This window comes from Chelonoidis abingdonii, chromosome 19, assembly GCF_003597395.2.
Source record: "Chelonoidis abingdonii isolate Lonesome George chromosome 19, CheloAbing_2.0, whole genome shotgun sequence".
NCBI classification, from domain to species: domain Eukaryota; kingdom Metazoa; phylum Chordata; order Testudines; family Testudinidae; genus Chelonoidis; species Chelonoidis abingdonii.
The window spans coordinates 2,463,901-2,489,493 of record NC_133787.1 but is presented as its reverse complement, the minus strand read 5'-3'; the positions used below and the strand labels follow the sequence as shown (position 1 = coordinate 2,489,493).

Sequence of the window (25,593 nt, the reverse complement as noted above, 5' to 3'; positions counted from 1 at the left end):
GGCTTTGAGTTCATTACTGTATGAATTCATATGCTAAGCTAGCGCAGAGGGAACTCTCAGGATGGGAGCCTCGTTACCCTCACAGCAGATGGGCTAGTTACTACTGTAGATCTCAAAGTCATTGTCTTGCATGTCCAGGAAGCCTGTAACCGAACCTTGGAGTCCATATGTTCAATTAATCAGCACAAAGGAATCCAAGTTCTTGTGGGCAGGGACCAGCCTTTTAGTGTTTGTCCATGTAGCCGGCTATGCTGCTATAGCTATATGGGTACAGGATGAATAAGATCTAGGTATGGCTCAAAGCAGTCATGCAAAAGCCTACAGGCTGCAAGCCTGTAATATAATAGCTTAGCCAAAGTAACTAAGGCCTAAAAACTCAACATAAGCAACCAGAGGTGATGCATGGGGGCGGTGGTGCAGAGCAATGTGCCCCCCAGATTGGTCTGTTGGGTGCGGGGAGGGAGAGGGGCGCTGTCCTCACGCTGCACCTGCCCCCTGGCACATTTGGCTCCTGTCCCTGCAGGCCTGGACATTTCTCACGCCAGCTGCTGGATCCCTACTCTGTACAGCGCAGCAGCTGCCTGAGAGAGCCTGGCTGGAGAGGTGGCAATGGGGGGCTGCCCCCCACCCAGGCCAAGCTGCTGGGGATGGGCTGAGCAAGCCAGAGCCCCCTTCCCTGGCATGCTTGGCCCATCACTGGCAGCTGAGCCCAGGCAGGGAGCAGGCCGCTGCTGCCTCCTCACCTCACTTTCAGATCGAGAGCAGCCAGCTTCAGCTGTGTCAGAAGCGGCTCCCTCCTGCTCCCTGCCCGGCCCAGCTGTCTGGGAGAGCAGTCGAACATGCTGGGGGCAAGTGCAGCAGAAGAAGGACAGAGCCCCTCCCCCCCCCGGGCAGGTAATGTGGGGTGAGGAAAGCACAGGAGCCCTGTGCTGGGCACGGGGGAGGTCTCTGGGCAGAGGCGACATGTGGGGCAGTCACATGCTCTCCCCTTTAGATTATCCCCCTCCGGTATGGGGAGACATGAATCGTCTATGTAAGCAACTAACCAGTAAGTGACCCTGTATCGCAGGTCGTCACAAGACAGAGTGCTGTTATAAGCAAGTGTTGCTGAATTGCTGACAGGTAATGACAAGGTGCATTTATACCAGCTTTAGATATTTTAAGTTAGGAATATCTAGCAGATGTCCGGTCATGAGAATGCCATGGTAACTGAGGGATGTTTTTGCTAATAAGCTTGAAGTAAAAGACCTAGTAACCTACGGAAGAAGGGTACCCAAACATCAGTAGAGTGAGGAAACGGAGAAGGAAAAGGGCTGAGAACCCTACTGAATACGAGTTAGGCATTAGCACCATCTATGATTCAAGGTGGCACTCTGTCCAGGCACTCCTGCACCCTGCCAGGGCAAGGACCTCTCGTGGGTCATCTTACCTACTCAAGGGCTGTGTGCAAAGACTGGTGTGAGAATGCAAGTTCTGGGGGTTATATTCTCTCTGTCTCTCTTGCTACATTGTAGTGTTTGTGATATTGCAATAAAACAATTGCGAGTTCTGCAGGTCTTCCTAAGGGGAGCGTCTCTGCCGCATACAGCGGGAGACTCACTCCCCAACTACCTGTACTGCTGTGGCCAGTCTTTCGGCAGCTGAGCTCTGCCAGACCATGTCATCTTGCCTGTAAACTCTAATAATAGCTACCCAGTAGGTCAGACTACCTACAGTGCCTAGCCATGACTGGGCCCCTCGCTACGCTGGCAGTACAACTAACCAATAATTGACAAGATAAAGAGCACCTCAGTTGAAGAACAGGCCTTACCTTAGATTCCAGCAGCTCCGGAACAGTGAACATGAAAGTTAGGTTAAAAGTGAGAAGGGCAACGCTATTGTTCACTATTGTGACAGTCTTCTTCATAGTTTGTCCAACAGACAGCACGCCCAATCTCACCACTTTGCTGGGCGGTTCCAAGATGTCAATCTGTGGGCAGGAGAACAACAACAGGATGGGGAAGACGCGAGCATCGGTAACAGGGGTATGGGGGAAAGGGGGAAAGAGAATGGCAAAGGGTGGATGACTGAGGAAAGGAGAAAGAGATTCACTCTGATTGTGTGACATATGGAGCTAGAGAACAGTGGTCTGATCTCACCTTCATCTCCGTGCCCTTCCCCAGGACCTCAATGGTCTGTTGGGAAAGCCCATTGATTTCAAAGGGGATGATATCGTGGTAGGAAACGGCCTCTCGGGGATAGAAAGTGATTGGCACCTCCATCTTCCCTCCAGGACTCAGCACTTCAGCCTGGAAGCTCACCTCAAGGTGGGCAGTGTTGGTGTACAAGCAGTCTAAGCTGTGGAAGGCCAGAAAAAAACCCTTTCTGAATGTTTGGCTGGTGACCGTTCAGTACCTGAGAGCTGTCCCCCCTCCCGCTTTGACCATATCCATTCATTTTCATCCAGAGGAGTTGCCAGTGGTCCACCCTGCTCTGCTAGCTATGCAAACTGAGACAAATCCAGCCTGATGGCAATGGAAGCTGGGTCTGCTTAATGCCAGCAGGGTTGAAGTGGGTCTGTTCTGATGAACATAACCCTAAAGGGAAGTAAATACGGGCATCTTCAGGTCGTCCTGGGGGAAAACGCCTGGCAGGACTCCCCCGGCTGAATGCACTTCTTTTATACAGGTCAGTGATTGAAGGCACCCTCTTATCTCACATGAAAACAGAAAAGAGGGTCTCTCACCTAGGAAAATGTGTCCTTTTCTGTGTGATTTATGTGCCTATTAGGCAATCTGGAAGCTGACTACAGATGCACCTGCCCTCTCACCCTAGGAAAATGGCCCAGTGGCGAGGGTACTAGATAGGGACTGGGGAGACATGGGTTTGCTTCCCTCCTCTGCCATAGACTTCCTGTGTGACCATGTCACTGAGCCTCTGTGTGCCACAGTTCCCACATCTGTACAATGGGAATAACAGCACTGCCCTGGTTCATGGGGCATATACATAGTAATGGTCAGGATTTCTTTGATAAAATGGTTTTCTGTGGGAAAATTCTGATCTGTGATGGGAAAGGGTTAGTTTCCATGAAACTTCCATTGGGAAGGTTTATCAAGGCCAGGATGGAATTTCTGGCCAAATCCAGAGACAGAGACTGTCACCCCAGAATAGCCAATAGCCTGGTGATTAGGGCGCTCCTCTGGGATGTGGGAGATCCATGCTCGAACTCTGCACTCTCTGACTTGGACCAGGGAAGGTACTAACATGGGTAGCTAGTGTTCCACCACTGCCCTACCTAATCTCCTTGGCCTCCTTGTTTGTGATGGTAAGGATGTGTCTGGCAGGGGGCATCCCAGCATAGTAGATGAAGCAGGTTCCGAAGTCAAGCTTGGTAAAGGAGAAGTGGATTGTGGGCATCACCACAGAAGCCAGGAGGATGCAGCTAAACGTGGGCCCGTTGCTGATCTGGGGAGAGAAGAGGCCACAAGGTGCCTTGCTGAAGACTCTGCCAGGAAGAGTGACCCAGTGATACAGGGGATGCACTCACACAGATGCTGCTGCCCTGCGGTGGGAGACCAGCACCCATGGGAACCTGCAGCGGTGACAGCCCAGAAAAGCTTGGGCAGCAGGAACTGAACATGGAGTGTGAAAAGAGAGATCCCTTGGCTTAATGAGTTAACATTTAAGGGGAATTTCATCACTGTCTATAAAGATTTTGGTAGCTGTCAGTTTGCAGCACAACAAGCCATGGCCACACTGCTCAGTCTCAGAGCAGAGTCTTGCTCCCCAGCAGGTGTCTAACAGGAAGGTCCCAGTAGACACCGTGTTAGTGCCCCTAGGACTATGGTGGAATCAGAAACTCTGCTTTTGGTGGGTGCCATCCGCTACCTTGGACGGTCCCAGGCCTGCAGCTTGTCGTGGCATTCAGCTCTGATGCCCAGTGTGGATCCAGGTGGGGCGCCCTGTTTTTCAATGTCAGATCTAATTCAGGCTTTGCTCTAGCAAGCTCTTCCCTGCCAAAAGGGTTTGCTTGGCTTTTGTGCCCTGCAGGGAGATGAGCATGACACCCCTGCCCTGACCTTTAGCTTAAGCTCCATGTCCTTTAAGATGCATGTCTTCAGCGGGTGGAAGGTCAGCTGGGCCTGTACTCGCTCTCCTGCCTCCACAGTGCCGTTCTCGGGGGCGATGGAGAGGTAGTGCTGCAGTGCTCTGGGGCCGAAAAACTCCCACGAGAAGCTGAAATTGAACTTGCCAGTGTTCAGGACACAGAAGTTGCGGTGAGCAGATTCGTTTATTTCCACCTGTATTCAGGAGAAGAGCACACGCAGGGTTAATACCTGAAGGGCTGGCAAACACAACGTGAATGGACAGAAAACCAAGTCACCTCCTGCCATAGGCAGCCCTGAGCCAGAGAGAGGGCTTGGGCTCTTACTGCCTACGCAACGCACCACCAAACAGCACACACATCAGCAGGGATTGGATCTAGGCATGCAGGGCCGGGATGCCTGGACGCGTCTGTGAACACAATTCTCTACAGAGCGACAGCTTGGATGGACCACAGCTGCTCAGGCCAAGCTTGTCCAGGGAGCTCCGCAGCTGTGCAGTGCATGGGGCCTGGTAATGCACTCGCCTACTATGCTGAAGATCCATTGGGCAGCTAGTCCCAGAGTCTCTAACAACTTGTTGCTGTCTTATAGCACATGTACTTGGTTTAAAGTGAAATCTGATCCTCACAAAATCATTGTACCAACAGCACCAATGAAAATATATGCAGGGCATGTCTCACCCACACAACTCTATGCACCTCCATCATGACCTGCAATATTCCTCTATCTTCATCACTTCTCTTTCTGGGAAGACAACTTCTCGCCCTGTTGGTAGCATGGGATCCAGCAAGGATCTAGCACCTTTTACATTATCCTGGGCTCTTCTGCAACTGTGCTGGGTCACGTACAGCTGAGGTGCTAGGCACAGAAGGGCTTGTGAAATGCCTTGCTTAGGGCCTGATCTGAAAGGATTCCTTGGGGTAATGGCTACTCGTGTGAGAAAGAGTTGCCAGGATCAGGCCCTGAGTTTGTTCCTATTTCACTGAAGACCGTGGAAGATTTTCAGAAGTGCCCAATATACTGGGACGTGTGCTCCTAAATCCCTTTGACACTTCTGAAGCATCCCCCTTGGACCCCAATGCAGCAGTAGTCACCACCCTAACCTTCCCTCCCCCCACACACTGCAGATCGGTCCATCCCTTTTATTGAGTCCTTTCTCGCTGCAGCAGGATCACTTTTCATGCAAGGATGCTTGGTAGGGAGCACTGGAGTTGCCCGTTTCACAGCAAAGCAGGGGCCATGCAGTATTTCACAAGTGTGGGAGCAAGATAGAGCACCACAAAGCTTGCAGAGAACACATGGACAGTGGGTCTTTGCCTCTAGGAGCTTACAGCCAAATTGTAGATTGAGGTCTGACTAGATGACATTAATGGTCCCATCTGGCTTTAAATCAATGAGCCTAAGGCAAGCCAAAGCAAGTTGGCTGGAAGTGACCATTGGGTGTGGGGTTAGCTGGGAAGGTCTGCACACCAAGAGCAAACTCACTGACAGCTGTCTCATCAAGGCATGGCAAGGACACTTCCACCACCCCCAGCCGCATGTGGCTACATCTGCTCTGTGACGAGCGGGGTGGGCGCTCTGCCTGGCAGGCCTGTTTCTACTGCCCCACAGCTGCGTTCTCCTGAGACAATCTCACAAAGTGTCATAGCATGATGAGGGCTGCAGCTGTCTGGGTGCTTTTCACCCTCTCCTCCCCCCACCCCCTCTTCAGCCTCTTACCTCCTCGAAGTTGATGATGCTGCTCTCCTGCAGACTCAGCTCAGTGAACAAGCCGTCGTTTTCTTCGCACCTGACGCACACATTCATGCTGTGGCCAATGGCTTTGACGTTTAAGGAGAGCGGCTGGGTCTTTCTCTTGACATCACAGATGAGGTTAAAGTTCACCTCCCCCTCCAACGTTGGGGTGAAGAGGATGGTAACAGGAAGCCTGGGGAGACAAACAGTGTGGCTTTATTTGCTGGCTCTTGGAACTCTGTGGCACTAGAGGTTGTGAGCAAGCGAGGAAGGATGGCCCCAAGGTTGGGCACTAGCGTTAGACTCAGGAAAACCGAGTTTAATTCTGTGCTCTGTCCCAGAGGTGACCTGGGGCAAGTCATTTAGTCTCTCTTTGCTTCAGCTCCCCATCTGTAAAACAGAGATAAGAGCCCTGCCTTGCCGGACTAGGGGTGTGAAGGATAAACACGTGAAGGATTTTGAGGTGCTCATGTATGACGGTAATGGGGCCAGAGAGATATCTAAGACAGGTGTGGGAGAATATTCCCCTATATTCACAGCCTCTACACTAGTGTAGTAATCTTTGTACAAGGTATGCCTTGAGAGCTATCACTGGCAAACTCATAATCTGCTAGTCAGGATTGTCCTGGTAAATAATGTGCAGAAACTTTGTATGTGACGTTATAAGATTCACCAGTGCAGGGTTATTAACACACCTTCCAAACCCCACAGCCCTGCCCATGCAGATGTTGGCAAACAGCTGGGTCCTAAAAAGGAATGTGGGCTTGTCTGAATTTGCACTTGAGCAGTAAACAGCATCATCAAGCAGGAAGGGACGACAAAGGAAGTTCAAACAAGTGAAAAAAGCAGCAGGGAACAGACTCTCTGGCTCCTGGTGTCAGCTGGAAATGTTTTCAAAAGGGAACTGACACTATAAACAGCAGACAAACACAGCAAGGCGCCGTCCCTCTCTCCCTGTCTATTGCATTCACGGCATCCAAAGAGGCAAAGGAAGCAAGTGTTGGGGGAGGGGTCCTGACTGAGAGTTTGGTCTCTCATCTGCTGGAGCATGTGGTGAGGGACTCTGCTCGAATGCAATATAGGTGTTAGGTTAGGTATTAACAAGTGTTTTAGCTTTATTTTTTGTAACCAGTTCTGACTTTTATGCCTCATTGCTTGGACTCACTTAAAATCTCTCGCTTTCTAATTAATAAACTTGATTTATCATTTTATCTAATCCAGTGTGGTAAATTGAAGTGCCTGGGAAACTCCATTAGGGGTAACAAGTTGTGTGGATATTATTCCCTTAAGGGAATAACAGAATCAGTATAATTGCACTGTCTGCGGGGGAGTGGGGTGCTGAGGTAACAGGACAAACATTTCTGGGGAAAATCTAGGACTGGGAGTGTGCTGGGGTCACCCTGTGGTAATCTGTAAGGCTGGTAAGGGCCAAGGCAGGGCTGGCTGGCTGCAGCACACACCCAGACGTAGCTGGGAATGACTGGCCTGCTGGAGGCAAACCACAGCATGGCATTGTAAAGGGCACCCCAGGGTAGAGGGCAGGGGTGACACAGCTATTCATTGGTGTGGATTGTACCCTGCTATGTCACAATAGATGGCTCCTGGGGATTCATGAGGACTCAACTCCCATTGACTTTGATGGGAGTTCAGACCCTCCCAGGAGGCAGTCAATGTCTAAAGGCCAGGATCAAATGAGATCAAAGGTCAGGACACCCACATGCCTTCCTTACACGTCAGCAGAAGGCTCTGAGGAAAGCGCAGATCAACAAACTGTTCTTAAAAACAAGAGCAACTTTATTTAAACCAATGTGAGTTCAGAAGTAGAATATTTCCCCATGGTACTGCCGTGGCAGTGGAGAGCCAGGGAAGTGATGGAAACAAAGGGGAACACTGGGAGTGAGCATTCTTTCCTTTTTCAATGTGTCTGTACGCTGGGCGGTTCGGGCCTCGTCCCCCTCAGGTGCAGCGGGGAGCCAGGGCGCCTCGTTCTAGGCAGCAGAATGGGTTCCGCGCAGGTCCTGTACTCAAGGGTCGCGCAAATGAGGTCTATGGGCCCTGGCCCTTAGGCAGGGCGGGGCACCAAACAGTTCAGGCTCCACTTCTGGTCACAGGGCTGAGCAAGCAAAGTCTATAGGCCCCGGCCCCTAGGCAGGGCGGGGCACCAAACAAACTGTAGCACAGCTCAGGGGTTCTGGGTGAAGGGGGGATTCTGCCACCCGGCTACGGGTGGCAGGGGGAACGCAGGCCCACCCACTCCTCTGCGTTCCAGCCCGGGGCCCTGGTAGCGGCGGTCGCCGCTAAGGCGGTCAGTGGGGATCCGGACCGAAACACACTGACAGGGTGATCAGTAGGGCTCCCACCGAAACACACTGACAGGGTGGTCAGTGGGGATCCTGGCCGATACACACGGCCATAGGCTTGGGGCCTTCTGCGGCCTGACTGTCGTCAGCTGCCCCCGGGCTTCTTCCAATTTCCCCCTCCCCCGGTACCTGTCCTCCGTCGGCGCAGTTCGGCGGGTCCCAGACCATGGGTTCCTCGGAGAACTGGGGGGGAGCAGGCTCTGGCGGCTCCTCCGGCCAGTGGGTGCAGGGTAGTTCAGGCTGAGGGTCCTCAGGATACTCGGCACGGGGCAGGTCTGACCAGCGCTCCTCGGGATACCGGGCCCGAGGTAGGTCCGGCCAGCGCTCCTCCGGATAGTGAGAACAAGGCAAGCTGGGCCGAGCGGGAGCTCGGGCCTCCACGTCTGTGCTCTTTGGCGTCCTGGGCTCAACTGAGCTCTGGGCCCTGGCTTTTATACTTCCTGTCCCGCCCCTTGACTTCCGGGGGGCGGGAACAGGCGGTACTGGCTCCGCCCACGGAGGTGCCTGCTCTGGCTCTTCCCCCTCAGGTGCGGCGGGGAGCCAGGGCACCTCCTTACACACACCCCCCCTCAAGGCTGGCTCCCGGGTACCGGGGCCAGCCACATCCATACCTCCCAGGCGAGAAAGGAAATCCGCATCGGCGTGGTCCTTTCCAGCCCGGTGGCGGACGGTGAAGGCATAGGGCTGCATCGTCAAGTACCAGCGTTGGAGCCGCATGTTATTGTCCTTCATTCTGTACAACCATTGGAGGGCGGAGTGGTTGGTGACCAACGTGAAAGGGGCCCCCAGCGGGTAGTAGCGGAGGGCGTCGCAGGCCCATTTTGCTGCCAGGGCCTCCTTCTCAACCACTGCGTAGTTCTGCTCCCTTGGGAACAGCTTTCGGCTGATATACAGAACGGGGTATATTACTCCTTGTCCACTTCCTGCGAGAGGACAGCGCCGAGCCCCAGTTCGGAAGCATCCGTCTGCAAGACGAACGGGCGGTGGAAGTCCGGGCTGAACAAGACGGGCTTGCTACAGAGGCAGGCCTTACGCGATCTGAACGCCTCGTTGCACTCGGAGGTCCACCGAACCTGCCGGGGGCTGTCCTTTATGAGGAGGTCTGTCACGGGGGCAGCCATTGCCGCGAACTGGGGAATGAAGTGTCGATAATAGCCAGCCAGCCCCAAGAACTGACGGATGTGGCGCTTCGTAGTGGGCGGAGGACAGGCTGCGATGGTCTGTACCTTGTCCACGAGCGGTTTTACCTGCCCATTCCCCACGGTATACCCCAGGTAGGTGGTTTCTCGCCAGCCAATGCGACACTTCTTGGGGTTGGCGGTTAACCCGGCGTCCCGCAAGGATCGTAGGACAGCAGCGACCTTGTCCAGGTGGGTTTCCCACTGCCGACTGTAGATGACCACATCGTCCAGGTAGGCCGCGGCGTAGTCGTGGTGCGGGCGGAGGAGGCGGTCCATCAACCGCTAGAACGTGGCAGGTGCCCCATGGAGGCCTAAGGGCATCCGCGTGAACTGATATAGGCCAATGGGCGTGGCGAACGCGGTCTTCTCCTTGGAGGTTGGTTCCAGGGGGATCTGCCAGTACCCTTTGCTCAAATCCAGGGTGGTGATATACCGAGCCTCCCCTAGCCGGGCCAGTAGTTCGTCCACCCGGGGCATCGGGTAGGCGTCAAACTTCGAGACGGTGTTCACGTGCCTGAAGTCGATGCAGAACCGTTGGGAGCCGTCGGGCTTTGGGACCAGGACGATGGGGCTCCACCACTCGCTTTGCGAGGGCTCAACCACGCCTAAATCTAGCATGGCTTGCACCTCGTCAACTAGGATCTGCCTTTGGTGGTAGGGGAGAGGCCTGGCCGCGGTTCCGACCACCACCCCTGGTTCAGTCTGAATGCGGTGTGAGACCAAGGAGGTGCACCCCGGCTGGGCTGTAAAGGTATGAGGAAAGGCTCCGAGGAGGCAGCGGGTTTGCTCGAGCTGCTCCCTCGTAAGCGTCTCACCCAGCCGAGGTCCCTCGGAGTCTTCTGGGGGGGGGCACCTGGGGCCCCAGCTCCGGTTCTGGTGGATAGGGCGTGATCAATAATCCTTCTCGTTCCCGCCAGGGCTTAAGGAGGTTAACGTGGTAACGCTGCAGCTTCTTCCTTCGGTCTGGCTGGCGGATCTCATAGGTGACCGGGCCCACCCTCCGAACCACCTCGTAGGGGCCCTGCCACCGAGCCAGGATCTTGGACTCACTGGACAGAAGGAGAAGTAGGACGCGATCCCCAGGCTGGAAGTCGCGGGGGCGGGCACCCCTATTGTACGTCCGGGCCTGCTGCTCTTGAGCCGCCTTCAAGTTGGCGCGTGTCAAGGTCCCTGCCTGTTTGAGCCGCTCCTGGAGCTGGGTCACGTATTTCAGGAGTCCCTGAGCGGGTGACGGGGTCTGTTCCCAGGTCTCCCTCATCAGGTCGACAAGACCCCGGGGCTGGCGGCCATACAACAGCTCGAAGGGGAAAACTTGGTGGAGGACTGTGGGACCTCTCGGACCGCCAGGAGCAAGGGGGGGAGCAGCTGGTCCCACCGGCGAAGGTCCTCTGGGGAAAATCGCCGCAGCATGTCCTTTAGGGTCCAATTGAACCTCTCCACCAGGCCGTCGGTTTGGGGGTGGTACACTGAGGTCCGCAGTTGTCGAACCCCCAAGATCTTGCACACCTGCTGGAATAGCTGCGAGGTGAAGCTGGTCCCCTGGTCCGTAAGGATTTCCCGGGGTAAGCCAACGCGGGCGAAGACCTTGACCAATTCACCCGCGATAGTGCGGGCGGTGATGCTACGGAGGGGAATCGCTTCGGGGAACCGGGTGGCATAATCCAGCATTACCAAAATATATTGGAACCCCGCAACGCTCTTGGGAAGGGGTCCTACCAGATCCATAGCCAGCCGTTCGAAGGGGGTCTTGACCAGTGGCATCGGGACCAGCGGGGCCTTGGGTGTCCTCGCCGGGGCTGCCAGCTGGCACTCCGGGCAGGAGAAGCAGTACTCCTTCACCTCGTGCTGAATCCCCGGCCAATAGAAGTGCCCTAGGATGCGGGCTAGGGTTTTCTCCGATCCCAAATGTCCGGCGGCCGGGACATCATGGGCCAGCTTCATGACGGCTCGCTGGTGATGTTGTGGTACGAGGAGTTGGGTTCGGGGCTCCCCGGTCTGTGGGTCCCTCTCGATCTGGTACAGGCGGTCCTGCCGCAGCTCGAAGTGCGGCCACTGGGCTGCTCGGTCCGGGTCAAGGACTGTTCCATCGATGGCGGCGAGTTGTTCATATGCACTATTGAGGGCAGGGTCAGCCCTTTGGTCTCGGCAGAAATCCGTCGGGGCTGAGTCGTCTCCTAACCCTCCCCCCAGAGTAGTAGTGTCGCCTCCTTCCCTTCCAGTGGGTTGGAGCGATGGACCGTGCTGGTCCCCCTCCGCTTCCTGGGCCCCTTGGTCGTCCTCCGACGTCGCGGGGTTCTCTCCTTCCAACGGCGGGATGGGCCTTGGGCCGCCTCCAGTATGCCGGCGGAGGACGGTGGCGAATTCGGGCCAGTCCCGGCCCAGGATCACAGGATAGGTGAGCCTGGGGGCGAGGCCGATGACCATTTGGCGGGTCACCCTGTCTACTGTCAATCGGACCTGGGTACTAGGGAAGCGCCGCACGTCGCCATGGATACACTGTAAGCGAATGACCCCCAGGGGCGTACCTGCCTGGGGGCCTAAGCGGTTGCAAATCAGAGTCTGCCCACATCCTGAGTTGAGGAGGGCTACAGTCGAGTGTCCCTCCACCACCACGGGTGCCATAATCTTGGCGGGTTGGCGGCGACGGGCGCGAGCCTCCCCGGAGCAGACCTGGCCATATGCACACTCCATCTGGGGGCAGTTTTTGCAGGTGTCCGGTCCGGCCGCAGGAAAAACAAGGCCCCAAACCGCCCCGTCCTGGACGGGGCCCAGCCCTGGGGGAGTCCTTAGGAGGGCTCCACCGCCTTCCGCGGGTTGTAGGAACCGGGGCTGGGGTTGGCTGGGCTGTTGGGGACGTGGCCTGGGCGGGTACAGCTTTCTTCTCGGAGTGGAGGCGTCCCGGCCTGGGTGGGGTTGCGGATCCAGTGGGGCCCACCGGGGTTTCCGCTGCCAGGAAGTCTTCCATCAGACTGACGGCGGCCGCCAAAGTCATTGGCCGATGCCGGAGGACCCAGGCCCGTCCCCACGTGGGTAGGATGTGGGTAAACTGCTCCAGGGCTACCTGTTCTGCCACTTCCTCGGAGGTTCGCTGGTCCGGCTGCAACCATCGTCGACAGGTCTCCCGCAATTCCTGCGCCACCATCCGAGGCCGGGCCGCGGTGGGGTAGGTCATGCTCCTGAACCGCTGCTGGAACGTCTCCGGGCTTACATCAAGCGCGTCCAGGATAGCTGACTTCACTTGGGCATAGTCGCGGGCGGCCTCGGCCGACAGGGCTCGATAGACTGTCTGAGCCGTCCCCGTTAGGTATGGGGCCAGGATGGAGGCCCACTGGTCGGGGCTCCACCCGGCGACCGCCGCCACCCGCTGAAAGGTGACCAAGAAGGCCTCGGGGTCGTCGCCGGGGCCCGTCTTGGTCAGTCGTATCAGGGGGCAGGGATCTTGGGTCCCTTCGGGGCCTCCCGACGGGCCCCCGTCGCGGGTAGCTCGACCCGCCGTCAGGTGCTGCAGGCATTGCAGCTGGAATTCTTGTTGTTGTTTGATCAGCTCCTGGATCAGCCGGCGTTGCTGAGTTCCCAGCTGGTCCACGAGCTGCTGCTGCTGCTGGAGCTGGGCGGCCTGCTGCTCCTCCTCTTGCCGCAAGCGGGCCGCTTGCTGCCGATCTTGACTCTCGGCCAGCAGAGTGGCGAGTTGGGGAACGTCCATCACGGGGGGGGGATGCTCCCTCACCCGTAGGCCCTCGGTCGCCGGCGTTGAGGGTTCGCGCCCACATTCTAGGCAAAGACTCCCCACTTCTGGTACCACGTTGTAAGCCGGTCGGTTCAGGCCTCGTCCCCCTCAGGTGCAGCGGGGAGCCAGGGCGCCTCCTTACGTGCAGCTGGACGGGATCCACGCCGGTCCTGTACTCAAGGGTCGCGCAAATGAGGTCTATGGGCCCTGGCCCTTAGGCAGGGCGGGGCACCGAACAGTTCAGGCTCTGGCCCTTCGGAGCAGGGCAGAGCGATAGCAAAGTCTATAGGCCCCGGTCCCTAGGCAGGGCAGGCACCAAACAAACTGTAACACAGCTCAGGGGTTCTGGGTGCAGGGGGAATTCTGCCAGCCGGTTACGGGTGGCAGGGGGAACGCAGGCCCAGCCACTCCTCTGTGTTCCAGCCTGGGGCCCTGGTAGTGGCGATCGCCGCTAAGGCGGTCAGTGGGGATCCGGACCGAAACACACTGACAGGGTGATCAGTGGGGCTCCCACCGAAACACACTGACAGGGTGGTCAGTGGGGATCCTGGCCGATACACACGGCCATAGGCTGGGGGCCTTCTGCGGCCTGACTGTAGTCAGCCGCCCCCGGGCTACTTCCAATTTCCCCCTCCCCCGGTACCTGTCCTCCGTCAGCGCAGTCCGGTGGGTCCCAGACCATAGGTTCCTCGGAGAACTGGGGGGGAGCAGGCTCTGGCGGCTCCTCCGGCCAGTGGGTGCAGGGTAGTTCAGGCTGAGGGTCCTCAGGATACCCGGCACGGGGCAGGTCCGGCCAGCGCTCCTCTGGATACCGGGCCCGAGGTAGGTCCGGCCAGCGCTCCTCTGGATACCGGGCCCGAGGTAGGTCCGGCCAGCGCTCCTCTGGATACCGGGCCCGAGGTAGGTCCGGCCAGCGCTCCTCTAAATACCGGGCCAGCGGCAGGGCTGGCCAGCGCTCCTCTACATACCGGGCCCGAGGTAGGTCCGGCCAGCGCTCCTCTGGATAGTGAGCACAAGGCAAGCTGGGCCGAGCGGGAGCTCAGGCCTCCACGTCTGTGCTCTTCGGCGTCCTGGGCTAAACTGAGCTCTAGGCCATGGCTTTTATACTTCCTGTCCCGCCCCTTGACTTCTGGGGGGCGGGAACAGGCGGTACTGGCTCCGCCCACAGAGGTGCCTGCTCTGGCTCTTCCCCCTCAGGTGTGGTGGGGAGCCAGGGCGCCTCCTTACAGTGTCACATGCTTAAAAAGTTAGAAGACAACACATCTAAAAGGGAGATTAAAAATCAGGCAGCTACAAGAGTGAGCGCCCTGCAGTGACTTCAGAGAAACATGCACTTCATGAACCGTGGTGCTGCTCTGAAAGTGACTGCAGAAATGGCACCAGGCTCAGTGGCTCCATTTTGTTCATCCCTCAGTAATTTCCAGATCAAATGGTTGGTTTACAAGCCAGAAGATGTGTTTTCTGACTGGCAAACTGGCAAACTCAGCCTTGCCTCAAGCTGGGATCGGTCCTTCTCATGCTTCATCACTGGAAATAAAGCTTTTGCAGGCCAAATTATGGCCTTGTTAACACCTGTACAATCCCACTGAATTCAAATGATGTCCTCAGTGCTACCTGGGCAGCCCTGCTGCCTTCAATGGGCATGCACAGGTGTAAATGACTGAATGGCCTTGTAGCAGGAAGGGAGACAAGGAAGAGAATCCAGCTTGCTCTTTTATAGGGTATGTCTATACTTGCGACCCTAGGCACCCCTGTGTTCACACCCCACACACTACTGCAATGATATTTGTACAAAGTACGCCTGGTGGTCAGTAATATCATTGTAAAATGCATGTGACAATGCAGTGTGTGGAACTGTGACTACTCACTGAAATTAAGCTTTCAAGTCTGTAACTAAAAGGTGTCTTAAGCAGGCACATCAGGGAGAGTTGCTAAACAGGTTTTCTTAAGGCAAAGGAAAGAGGCCAACATCTCAAAGCAGGTGTGGTCAATTTCAACGGGCTATTCATTTACATGGGAGGTTACAGTGCAGGAAGAGAACATTACGGTCACGTCTACACTGTACCAATGCAGCTGTGCCGCTGTAAGATTGCCCATGTAACTGCATTATGCCAACGAGAGAGCGCTCTCCTGTTGACATAATAAAAGCAGCATAACGAGCAGTGGTAGAGCGTCCCCTGCTGACAGCGCTGTGCACATGAGCGCTTATACTAGCAAAACTTAGGGGTGTGCTTCTTCACACTCCTGGGCGATAAAAGTTTTGCTGACATAAGTGCTTGTATAGACGTGGCCTTACGCTGTAAAACTGCAGCAGGAAGTGTCACTGTGGAACACACCAGAGGACACATTAATCAAGATGGAGTCGACCCCCCAGAGTAGATAGGAGACTGAACCCCAGGGGATCAGTTTGATCCTTGCAATAAAGGCAGATTGGGACATAAGAACACACAGAAAGACTCTGGATCATCCTTCACCTGAGGAGACAAGGAGAACCAGCATCTTGGACTCTGCAGGGAACATAGCTGAAAGCAAGCCAGCCATTGCTGGGTGAGGAAAGTATCTTGTAGAAAGGCTGTAGCTTGTTCAGTTAGGAGTTAGCCATTAGAAAGGGCATTTGTACTTCTGTCTGTCTGTAACTCTTTCTACCTTTATTCCTTCCAGTTGGTATCATTTCACCTATAGCCTTCTGTTAATGTACTTGTTTTATTTTTCATATAAACCAACTCTGTGCTGGGTTTGAAGGGAAAGGTGCATTTACCCCTGTAAACAAGCTGTAATGCGATGACTCTTTAATAGAGCTGCAAACTTAGTAGCTTCTGTGCATGTACAGTGGTAGGGGCTGTGCATCGCAGAGAACCATCTGTGATGGGCTCAAGGGCTGGTGTTCACTGACTGTTAACTGCTGAGCGAGGTCTGGTCCGGTTTGACTGCATCTGAAGAAGTGGGGTTTTTACCCATGAAAGCTCATGCCCAAATAAATCTGTTAGTCTTTAAGGTGCCATCAGACTCCTCATTGTTTTTGTGGATACAGACTAACGTGACTACCCCTCTGATATCTGTCTGGGCTCGGAGAGCCTTGACGAGTTTGCTAGTGATGGGCATAGGCTGGTGTGGCAGGGAGCTGACAGTCTGCTCTCCAGCAAAGCTCACTCTTGCAGAGGCAGAGGTGTAACAGTGGCTCACAGCTCTGGGTATCCGCAGCTGCGTGTTACAGCCCTGGAACTGGAGATGTAATTTCCGGCTTGAGTAGACATACCTGTGCTAGCTCTGACTGAGCTAACCTGCTACAAGTAGCAGTGTCTCTACCGCATGGGCAACATGACGGGCTAGTTGCCACATATGTACCTAGGCTTTCAGGGGCTTGGGTGGCTATCCCATCCAGCAACCCAGGCAGGGCAGCTACACTGCTACTTTTAGTGTGTTAGCTTGATCAGAGCTAGGTGGGTATGTCTAATGGAGCTGGAATTACACCTCTAGCTCCAGTGAGGATCCCCCAGAGCTGTGCTGGCTTTAGGGCTAACAGGAGTGAAAAGCAGCAGCAGTCTCTAAAGGCAGCAGATCTGACTCTGAATGCAAACGGGGAGCCTGACTGTGTAAGAAGAGGAACCATTGTGTCCCACCGAGAGCTGCCTGCTGACTGGCTAAGAGCTGATGCCTGAGGTGAAACCACTGTACAACGTGGAAGGAATCTAACCCAGCACTGTGCTTGGGAGCCACAATCTAGCCCTGCGAGCCCTAGATGTCTCTGTCCCCCTTTACCTGGAAAGAGGTGGAATGCAGCCTTCCATGGGCTGCACTGTTAGGTAGTTAACGTGTCCCTCTGAATAGCGCGAGCAGTCTCTGAAAGCAAAGCTGAAGGCCTCATTCTCGTTGTTAATCATGTGAACCGTCTTGTGGGCCTCATGTCCTTCAGGAGAAACACAGGAAGGAGACAGCAAACCTTTAGTTCTCCTGGCAGGTTGGCATGGAATCAGCCACCATTTGTCTATCTCACAGCAAAGTGCATGGCTTGTCCAAGTCTTTTCTACTAGGCCAGTTGTGCTGCAGGTGGAAAGAACAAGGCCAAAAAGCTCCCGCTACCGGAGCATAGTTAATACAGAATGTAAAATAAATTAAACTTCTGTACAGGCGGAGGGAACAATGTGGCTGTCTATCATTGAGCTGCGCACGAGAAATACAGCATCTGAGCTAACCCAGAATTCGGTACCCTCATGAGTATTATTATTGGTATTTTGTATTGTGGTAGCACCTAGGAGCCCCAGTCATGAACCAGACCCCGTTGTGCATAGCCAAGGACTAAGGGTATGTCTATGCTGGACCTGAGAGAGCACAAGCTAGCATGCTAAAGATAGCACTGTGGATGTTGCTGCTTCGGAAGCAGCTCAGGCCCTCCAGCTCGCTCACCCCCTGGTCTGAGCGTGGGTGGCCTGCCCAGTTTCCATCAGAGCTGCAGTGTCCACACTGCTATTTTTAGCACTCTAGCTCAAGTGGAGCTCACACATATCTGTCTCCCTGGGCTGTGAGGCTCCCTAACAGCTGCAGGGTAGACATCCCATCACATTTTGACAGCAGAGCTTGGTTACATTTAATGAGCAAGGAGATGGGATGGGTAAAATAGTCCTGACGAAAATTTCCAAAACTCTAAATCTTTTGCAAAAGCAGCTTTTTTCTAAAATGCACTAATGCTAGATAGTGCGTATGGCATGACATGAATCTTGCAAGCACTCAGCTGGGGTTACGAATGAAAATCGCTCACGAATGTCCCCACACCAGGCATGGACCAATGAAACCTTTACATGGGACCGACCCCTTGACACACACTCACATACTGTACTGGTGGATGAATGGATGGACTGGGATTCAGCTGACAACAGAAACTCTATGGAACAAACTGGAATCTTTTCAGTGGGTAACCCTGGGTGCTTGTGTTCTGTGAAGGGGCGAATAACATTCCCTTCTTCACTTTCTCCACACCAGTCATGATTTTATAGACCTCTATCAGATCCCTCCCTCTTAGTTGTCTATTTTCTGACCTGAACAGTCCCAGTCTTTTAAATTTCTCCTCATTTGGAATCTGTTCCCTATCCCTAATCATTTTTATTGCCTTTCTCTGGACCTTTTCCAATTCTAATATAGCTTTTTTGAAACCGGGCAACCAGCATTGCACGCAGCATTCAAGTTATGGGAGTATCATGGATTTATATAGTGGAATTATGACATTTTCTGTCTTATTATCTATCCCGTTTCTAAGGGTTCCTGACATTAGCTTCCTTGACTGCTGCTGAACATTTCTATTGTTTTACATGGAAGGTGCTCAGATACTAAGGTGATGGGCAGCAATATAAACCCCAAGAGAGATGGACAGAAATTGTCTTTCTCCTTTGAAGTGCTCTTTTCAGCCTCTCTTTTTCAATGCTAAATAACAGAATTAGGATCAACAGTAACTACAGAACATTACATTTCTGAATGGAGAGAAAAGTGGAAGGTAGCAGCAATCACAGGCTCCCATCGTGCGGGACACAGAGTCTGTCCTTACCGACTAACAGAGAGAAATAGTTCAGGTGGGATCTGTCCAGTGATACTGAGGGGTCGGTGGTGTTGCCCACCAACAGGAATGGGACTGAGATGTTCTGTTCAGGGATTGTAAAGGTCCAAAACGATTCTGTGGTACCCAGGTGCTGTGGGATGAATTCAAATGTGACCTGGGGAAGAAGAGGCAAATTAAATCAGGTGCCTAGCCACGGAGTGGTGGTGAAATGGGGATAAACCAGAGTTGGATCAGGAAAGGGACAGGTGTAATACCAGATGTGGCTCTCTGTCTCCACCTAGTAGCTAGATCTCAGACAATAACTGAGTTGAAGAGCCTCTGCAGCCTATGCTGAAGAACCCTGCTTCCACAGCTCAAAGGCTGTAGCAGACTCATACACATGGACTAGCCACCTGAGGAATACACAGTCAGACTGCGTAGGCCGGGTTACACATACATTGGGGTTGATCAGAAAGGCCATCTTCTTATGGCGTGACAGCCCCAATTTCTTGCTCTACAGGCACACTACAATGGGTTTCTCATTTCTTTGGGCTCTTGTGCGAACCATTGCCTCAGTGAGGAACGAATGCCTGCTAGCTTTCTTGTGAGCTCAGGCAATTGCACAAAATAGCCAGCAGCACACCTAACCAAGGCAGACATCTCTAATAAGTAAACGGAGCTGCAGGATTGGGTCATATTGATTATGCTTTGACTTTCTCAGATGCTCAGGCTTAGGTGTGCCAAAATTTTTTTTTAAAAAAGCAGAGTACCGTAACTCCCAGGTCAAGAGAACAGAACACCTGCTCTGGAGTGAAGGAGCAGGTGGCCAGCCAATCCCCACACTGAGTGAGACACAGTTAGGGCTTCTCTACATAAGTGCACTTAGGAAACTTAATCCAAATAATTTTTTTACGTGGATTAGTTAAACTGCATTAAACCTGTGTGGACATTCTTATTCAGAATTAAAGTGGACTTAATTCAATTTATCTTAATTCACTGAAGTGATATAATAGTAATCCAATTAAGGCCACTAATTCTGAATAGGAGTGTCCACACAGGAGTTTAATGTGATTTAATTAATCCACTTTAAATTCATATCTTTAGTTAATGCAGATTAACTTTCCTGAGTGTCCCTATGTAGACAAAACTTCCCTTCCATTCAAGAATTTGCTGGTGCAGGATTGTGCCACGTGCAAAAGGAGATGCCCAAAGATGGTTTTAGCAGAGAACTCTAAAACAGTGGGCCGGATTCTGTGCTGACTTCCAGCCTGTGCAGGTTGAGCCAATGAAAGATGTGGAGCAGTGTAGTGGGGCGGTTGCCCCACTCCCGCAGAACAGGGGTTGAAAGCAGTGAGAGCAGCTGAGGGAGTGGCTCACCACAGGAGCTGGAGGAGTCTCTCTCTTGCTCTGGAGAGGAGAGAACCTGGCTGCCTGGGAGCTTAGGGTACTGGGAGTAGAGCAGGGCTGGAGAAAGGTCAGAGGAGCTGGGGAGTTCCAGCCCGGTAAACCCCTCAGCTGAAGGCCTTGCTAAAGGCCAAAGCAGGTACTGGGATTGCAGAGTTGCAGCCCAGAGATAGGCAGAGTCCAACCTCCTTGCTGATGATGAGTGGCCTTTACAGCCAGCAGTTTGCCCCAGTGAGCGGGGGCTAGATGACGACCGGCAGTAGCCACTGAGGCAAGGTGGGTGAGAGGGTTGGGGGTTCCTCTGGGAGGGGAGACCCAGAGCGGGGGTACTGTAGGGGCAGAACCCTGAGGTAAAGGGCACTGGGGTTCAGGCAGGACATGGGGCCTGAGGCAGGTGAGCCACCGGCCAGTAGAGGGCACTCCAGGCTGAACTTGAGTTAATTCCCAGGATAACCAGCAGGAGGCGCTGTGCCAGTGAGTCCCACACTGCAACAAGCAGGAAGTCTTCATTTCTAGAATAGAAAGTTCTTTAGGGACTCCCTATATTTTACCCAGGCACTTCTCTGTCCTTCCACCACTATGGTTCTCTTCCCTCACCCTCGGACGTGGCTACTGCTCATGAGGAGAGATACCCACACTCCCGACTGTAGTTGCAGCATCCTGTCTCCAATAGTCGGCTGTCATGCAGACTGGAGCCCTCTAGTTAGTCACAAAATAGGTGAGAGCAAACTTCCCCTCCAAAACGTTCTCACTTCTGACCATGGCAGCTACCGGAATGGGTCAGAGGGCAGCTTCCATGCCTGCTTAACACACAACCTCCTGGGGGGGGCTGGGATGGCACTGTGCTAGTTTGCTATAGCAGACATGTGATTTGGCTAATCACAAGGATCTGAAGTGAGACAATATGCTTCACGTTGGCCACTAGGGCTTGCTGTCACATAGACAACAGGCAGCCCCTAACGGCTTTTGAGAGATTCAAACCAGGGGGCTATAGCGGAAATACTCTGTATCTCAACACTGCTCAGCTGGGTCATCCAATCCCTGGGCTCCACGCTTTGTCTCTGGGTCCCTATTCATTTCTGCTGTCAGAGAAACCTCCTTCCTTACCCTCACCCACCTGGCCATTTCATTTTCTTTCTCACCTACGTCAGAGGCAGCTTGTGAGAGGCCCCCTGTCTGCCCACGTAGCCTGGGGTGAGTTCAAAAGGCTGCCTGCACTGAGGTGTTGGAGGGGAACAAGCTGCCTGTAGTCCCTGCTTAGCCAAGGCTGCTAGAGCAGGCTGGCACTGCCTACAAAGTGGGCAAGGCTGGCCAGTGAGTGGACAGGACCATGGCAACCAGGAGACGTGCTGATTCCATTAATCTCTGGGGCACTTTCCATCTGTGATGCACCAGTGGCAACCCAGATCACATTTACAGCTGCCCTTCCTCTGCCAGTCCCTCCCCATGCCCTCTCCTCAGGTGGTGGCAGAGCCGGTGCAAGGATGTTTCGCGCCCCAGGCAAAACTTCCACCTTGCACCCTCCCCGAGCCCCCGCCCTGAGGTGCCCCCCCCACAGCAGCTCCCCCAGCCCACCTCCACCCTGAGGTGCACCTCCTGCGGCAGCTCCCTACCCTCCACCCTCTGCCCTGAGGCACCCCCTGCCCCAGCTCACCCCTGCTCCGCCTCCTCCCTGAGCATGCCGTTGCTGCTTCACTTCTCCCACCTCCCAGGCTTGCGGTGCCTAAGCTGATTGGTGCCGTAAGCCTGGGAGGCGGTAGAAGTGAAGCAGCCACGGTGTGCTCGGGGAGGAGGCAGAGCAGGGGTGAGCTGGGGCGGGGAGTTTCCCTCCATGCCGCCCCCCTCTTACTTGCTGCAGGCGTCCCTCCCCACGCTCCCCTGCTCCAGCTCCCTCCACCTAAATGCCGGTGGCGACTGGGGTGGCCGAAGATCCAACTGCCACTGTCGCTGCGGAAGAAAATGCCGCTCCCCAAATCCTAGTGCCCTAGGCGACTGCCTAGGTCACCTAAATGGTTGCACCGGCCGTGGGTGGTGGGGATGCAAGTTGGCGCCACCTGCGCCTGCAGGATTGAAATAAGCTCAACTCTTTAAAGTGCTTGAAAACAAAGTGCTGTGTAAGAGCTATGCGTTACAGTTACAGCAGTATTGAACACGGTGAGACCTGCACAGCACCAGACGAGACACCTCCCTCCTACCTCGGCCTTCTTCTCAGGCCGGATCTGGCCCATTTCTGTCAGACAGCTGAAGACTGACTGTTCTCGTGAGTCTTCTGGCTGTTCAGAAGCCCACTGGAAGGAGTAGGTGGAATTGGTGGGGTTCACAAGCATGAAGGTCCTGGCCACAACAAACAGAAATTGCCATTAGAAAGGGAACAGTGAACAGCTCTAGGAGCTAGTGGCTTCACTGCTCTGCAGACACCGGGCACTGCCAGCTCCTCCAAGGGAGGATTCCTTGGCACACTCCATCTACCTCCACAGCTATGGGCATGACAGCTCCATCCCATTACCGATTCTGGAGTCCCCACAGCTCTCTGGGCTGGCTGGTTACATTTATCATCTGTAAACAGATATTAAGGTCAGCCTGATGCAAACCCTAACACCAGAGTGGTGAGGATAAAATCCAACACAACAAGGCTCTTTACTAAGTGGAGCTCTCTAGAGGGGTTATTTCCTTTGCTGACTCAATCAAGTATTCAAAGAGTCAAAAGAGGCCAAACCCGGGAGAGAAAGGAGAGTTACACTGGATGACACCTATGGGCTGGGGACCAGCTCTGTTTGTCGCAGGACCAGATGGTGGAAGCAAAGGCTAGTCTATATTGCCCCAAGTGATCTGCTGGGAGTCGGACCACAGGAACTGTGCAGCTGTTCCATAAGAAGTTTAGAAGACTGAGATGACCGGTCTCTGGCTGAGTTGTTGTGACTAGCCAGTAGTCAGCAAGTCAAGCCTTCTCCACACCCACCTGCTGTTCCGAGTGTGCACTCCGACGGACGCAAACTCAATCACTCTGGTGTTGGGATCCAGCGCAGCCCCCCCGGGCCCTCGCAGCTCTGGGTTGCGCCTGTTTGCAGTGAGGTAATCAGAGTCCTCCAGCTCAAAATGGCAGTATGGCAGGAGGCTTCTCCCCTTCACAGCCACTACGGGGCCTTGGTGATTGGGCTTCAGGTTGGGGATACTGAGAAGAAATGGACCAGTCAGTGTTATCAAAGGCAGCGGGGCAGCTTTATGGCTTTGCTGTACACAGCTTTCATGTCCTCTCTCTCAGTAGGTGTACCGAGCAGTGAATCAAAGGGAACCTCATGCTGTGGTGATGAGGCAGCAAAGGAGACCCATGTATAGTAACTCCTCAGTGGGAGACAAGTGGCACCTCTACTGATAAGCACACCTGAGGTCGTGCGGGTGACTCAATACGGCTAAGCCCTCACTAAGTTTCCATACTCATCCAAAAGGCAGTACTAGTAATTGAACCTCTTGGGGCTTAGGTGATTTCTCACACCCAAGGTAAATCTGTATTACTCATTAGGACTCCACCAGAATGGTACAAGCCAGGCAAAGGGGCTGTGGGAGGACTGTGAATTACTTACCCTCCATCTCTGAAAGGTGGAATCCTACTTGGACCCAGCCCCCATTTTTAACATTTTTTTAAAATGAGTTTTCTCAGGTTCCCAGGAAGAAGGATTGCGAGGAAGAGACGGGCTCCACCTAACGAAGAGAGGGAAGAGCATCTTCACAGGCAGGCTTACTAACCTAGTGAGGAGGGCTTTAAACTAGGTTTGCCAGGGGATGGTGAGGTAAACCCAGAGGTAAGTGGGGGAGTGGGATACTGGGAGGAAACACAAGGAGTAGGATGCAACAGGGAAGGCCTCCTAATTCATACTGAGAAAGTAGGGCAATCGGCTAGTTATCTTCAGTCCTGCTTTGAGCAGGGGGTGGGACTAGATGACCTCTTGAGGTCCCTTCCAATCCTGATATTCTATGATTCTATTCTATGATCTTAGGTGCATGTACCCAAATGCAAGAAGCCTGAGAAACAAGCAGTGAGAACTGGAAGTCCTGGCACAGTCATGGAACCATGATGTGATTGGAACAACAGACTTGGTGGGGTAACTCACATGACTGGAGCACTGGCAGGATGGGTATAAACTGTTCAGGAAGGACAGGTCGGGGAGAAAAGGTGGAGGAGTCGCACTGCATGTAAGGGGGCAGTATGATTGCTCAGAGATCCAGTATGAAACTGGAGAAAAGCCTGTTGAGAGTCTCTGGATTAAGTTTAGAGGCGAGAGCAACAAGGCTGATGTCATGGTGAGCGTCTGCTATAGACCACCAGACCAGGAGGATGAGGTAGACAAAGCTTTCTTCGGACAACAGAAGTTTCCAGATCACAGGCCCTGATATCTGCTGGGAGAGTAATACAGGAGTGAACAGCCAATCCAGGAAATTTTTGGAGAGTGTTGAGGACAAATTCCTGGTGAAAGTGCTCGAGGAATCAACTAGGGGGCATCCTCCTCTTGACCAGCTGCTCACAAACAGGGAAGAACTGGTAGGGGAAGTAGAAGTGGGTGGCAACCTGGGCAGCAGTGAGCATGAGATGTTTGAGTTTAGGATCCTGACAAAGGAAGAATGGAGAGCAGCGGAATATGGACCCTGGACTTCAGAAAAGAAGACTTTGACTCCCTCAGGGAACTGATGGGCAGGATCCCCTGGGAGGCTAATAGGGGGAAAGGAATCCAGAAGAGCTGGCTGTGTTTTAAAGAAGCCTTATTGAAGGCGCAGGAACGATGTGCAGAAACAATAGCAAATATGGCTGGTGACCAGCTTGGCTTAACAGAGAAATCTTCAGTGAACTTAATCACAAAAAGGAAGCTTACAAGAAGTGGAAACTTGGACAGATGACGAGGGAGGAGTATAAAAATATTGCTCAAGCATGCAGGGGTGTAATCACGAAGGCCAAAGCACAACTGGAGTTGCAGGTAGCAAGGTATGTGAAGGGTAACAAGAAGGGTTTGTTCAGGTATGTTAGCAACAAGAAGGTGGTCAGGGAAAGTGTTGGACTCTTATTGAATGGGGGAGGCAACCTAGTGACCGATGATGTGGAAAAAGCTGAAGTACTCAATGATTTTTTTGCCTCGGTTTTCACAGACAAGGTCAGCACCCAGACTGCTGCACTGGGCAGCACAATATGGGCAAGAGGTGAGCAGCTCTCAGTGGCAAAAGAACAGGTTAAGGACTATTTAGAAAAGCTGGACATACACAAGTCCATGGGGCCGGATGCGCTGCATCCGAGGGTGCTGAGGGAGTTGGCGGATGTGATTGCAGAGCCATTGGCCATTATCTTCGAAAACTCATGGTGACTGAGGGAGGCCCCGGACAATTGGAAAGAGGCAAATATAGTGCTCATCTTTTAAAAAAAAGGGAAGAAGGAGAATCTAGGGGACTACAGACCAGTCAGCCTCACCTCAGTCCCTGGAAAAAATCACTGAGCAGGTCCTCAAGGAATCCATTTGAAGCACTTGGAGGAGAGGAAGGTGATCAGGAACAGTCAGTGTGGATTCACCAAGGGCAAGTCATAAGAACATAA

General features: G+C 53.7%; 1 protein-coding gene across 2 annotated transcripts in view; it reads right to left on the bottom strand.

Annotated features, from left to right (window-relative positions):
- The window catches only part of HYDIN (HYDIN axonemal central pair apparatus protein), a 401,019-nt gene that overhangs the window by 18,416 nt on the left and 357,010 nt on the right, over positions 1-25,593 (bottom strand). For both annotated transcript variants that reach the window (XM_032795387.2, XM_032795390.2), the window contains 9 exons: positions 22,978-23,190; positions 22,214-22,352; positions 18,624-18,789; positions 16,847-16,994; positions 5,805-6,012; positions 4,059-4,280; positions 3,275-3,444; positions 2,139-2,337; positions 1,811-1,969 (listed from right to left, as the gene is read on the bottom strand). In XM_032795387.2, the coding sequence (XP_032651278.1) occupies positions 1,811-1,969; positions 2,139-2,337; positions 3,275-3,444; positions 4,059-4,280; positions 5,805-6,012; positions 16,847-16,994; positions 18,624-18,789; positions 22,214-22,352; positions 22,978-23,190 (1,624 nt within the window). The remainder of the gene's footprint in view (positions 1-1,810; positions 1,970-2,138; positions 2,338-3,274; positions 3,445-4,058; positions 4,281-5,804; positions 6,013-16,846; positions 16,995-18,623; positions 18,790-22,213; positions 22,353-22,977; positions 23,191-25,593) is intronic.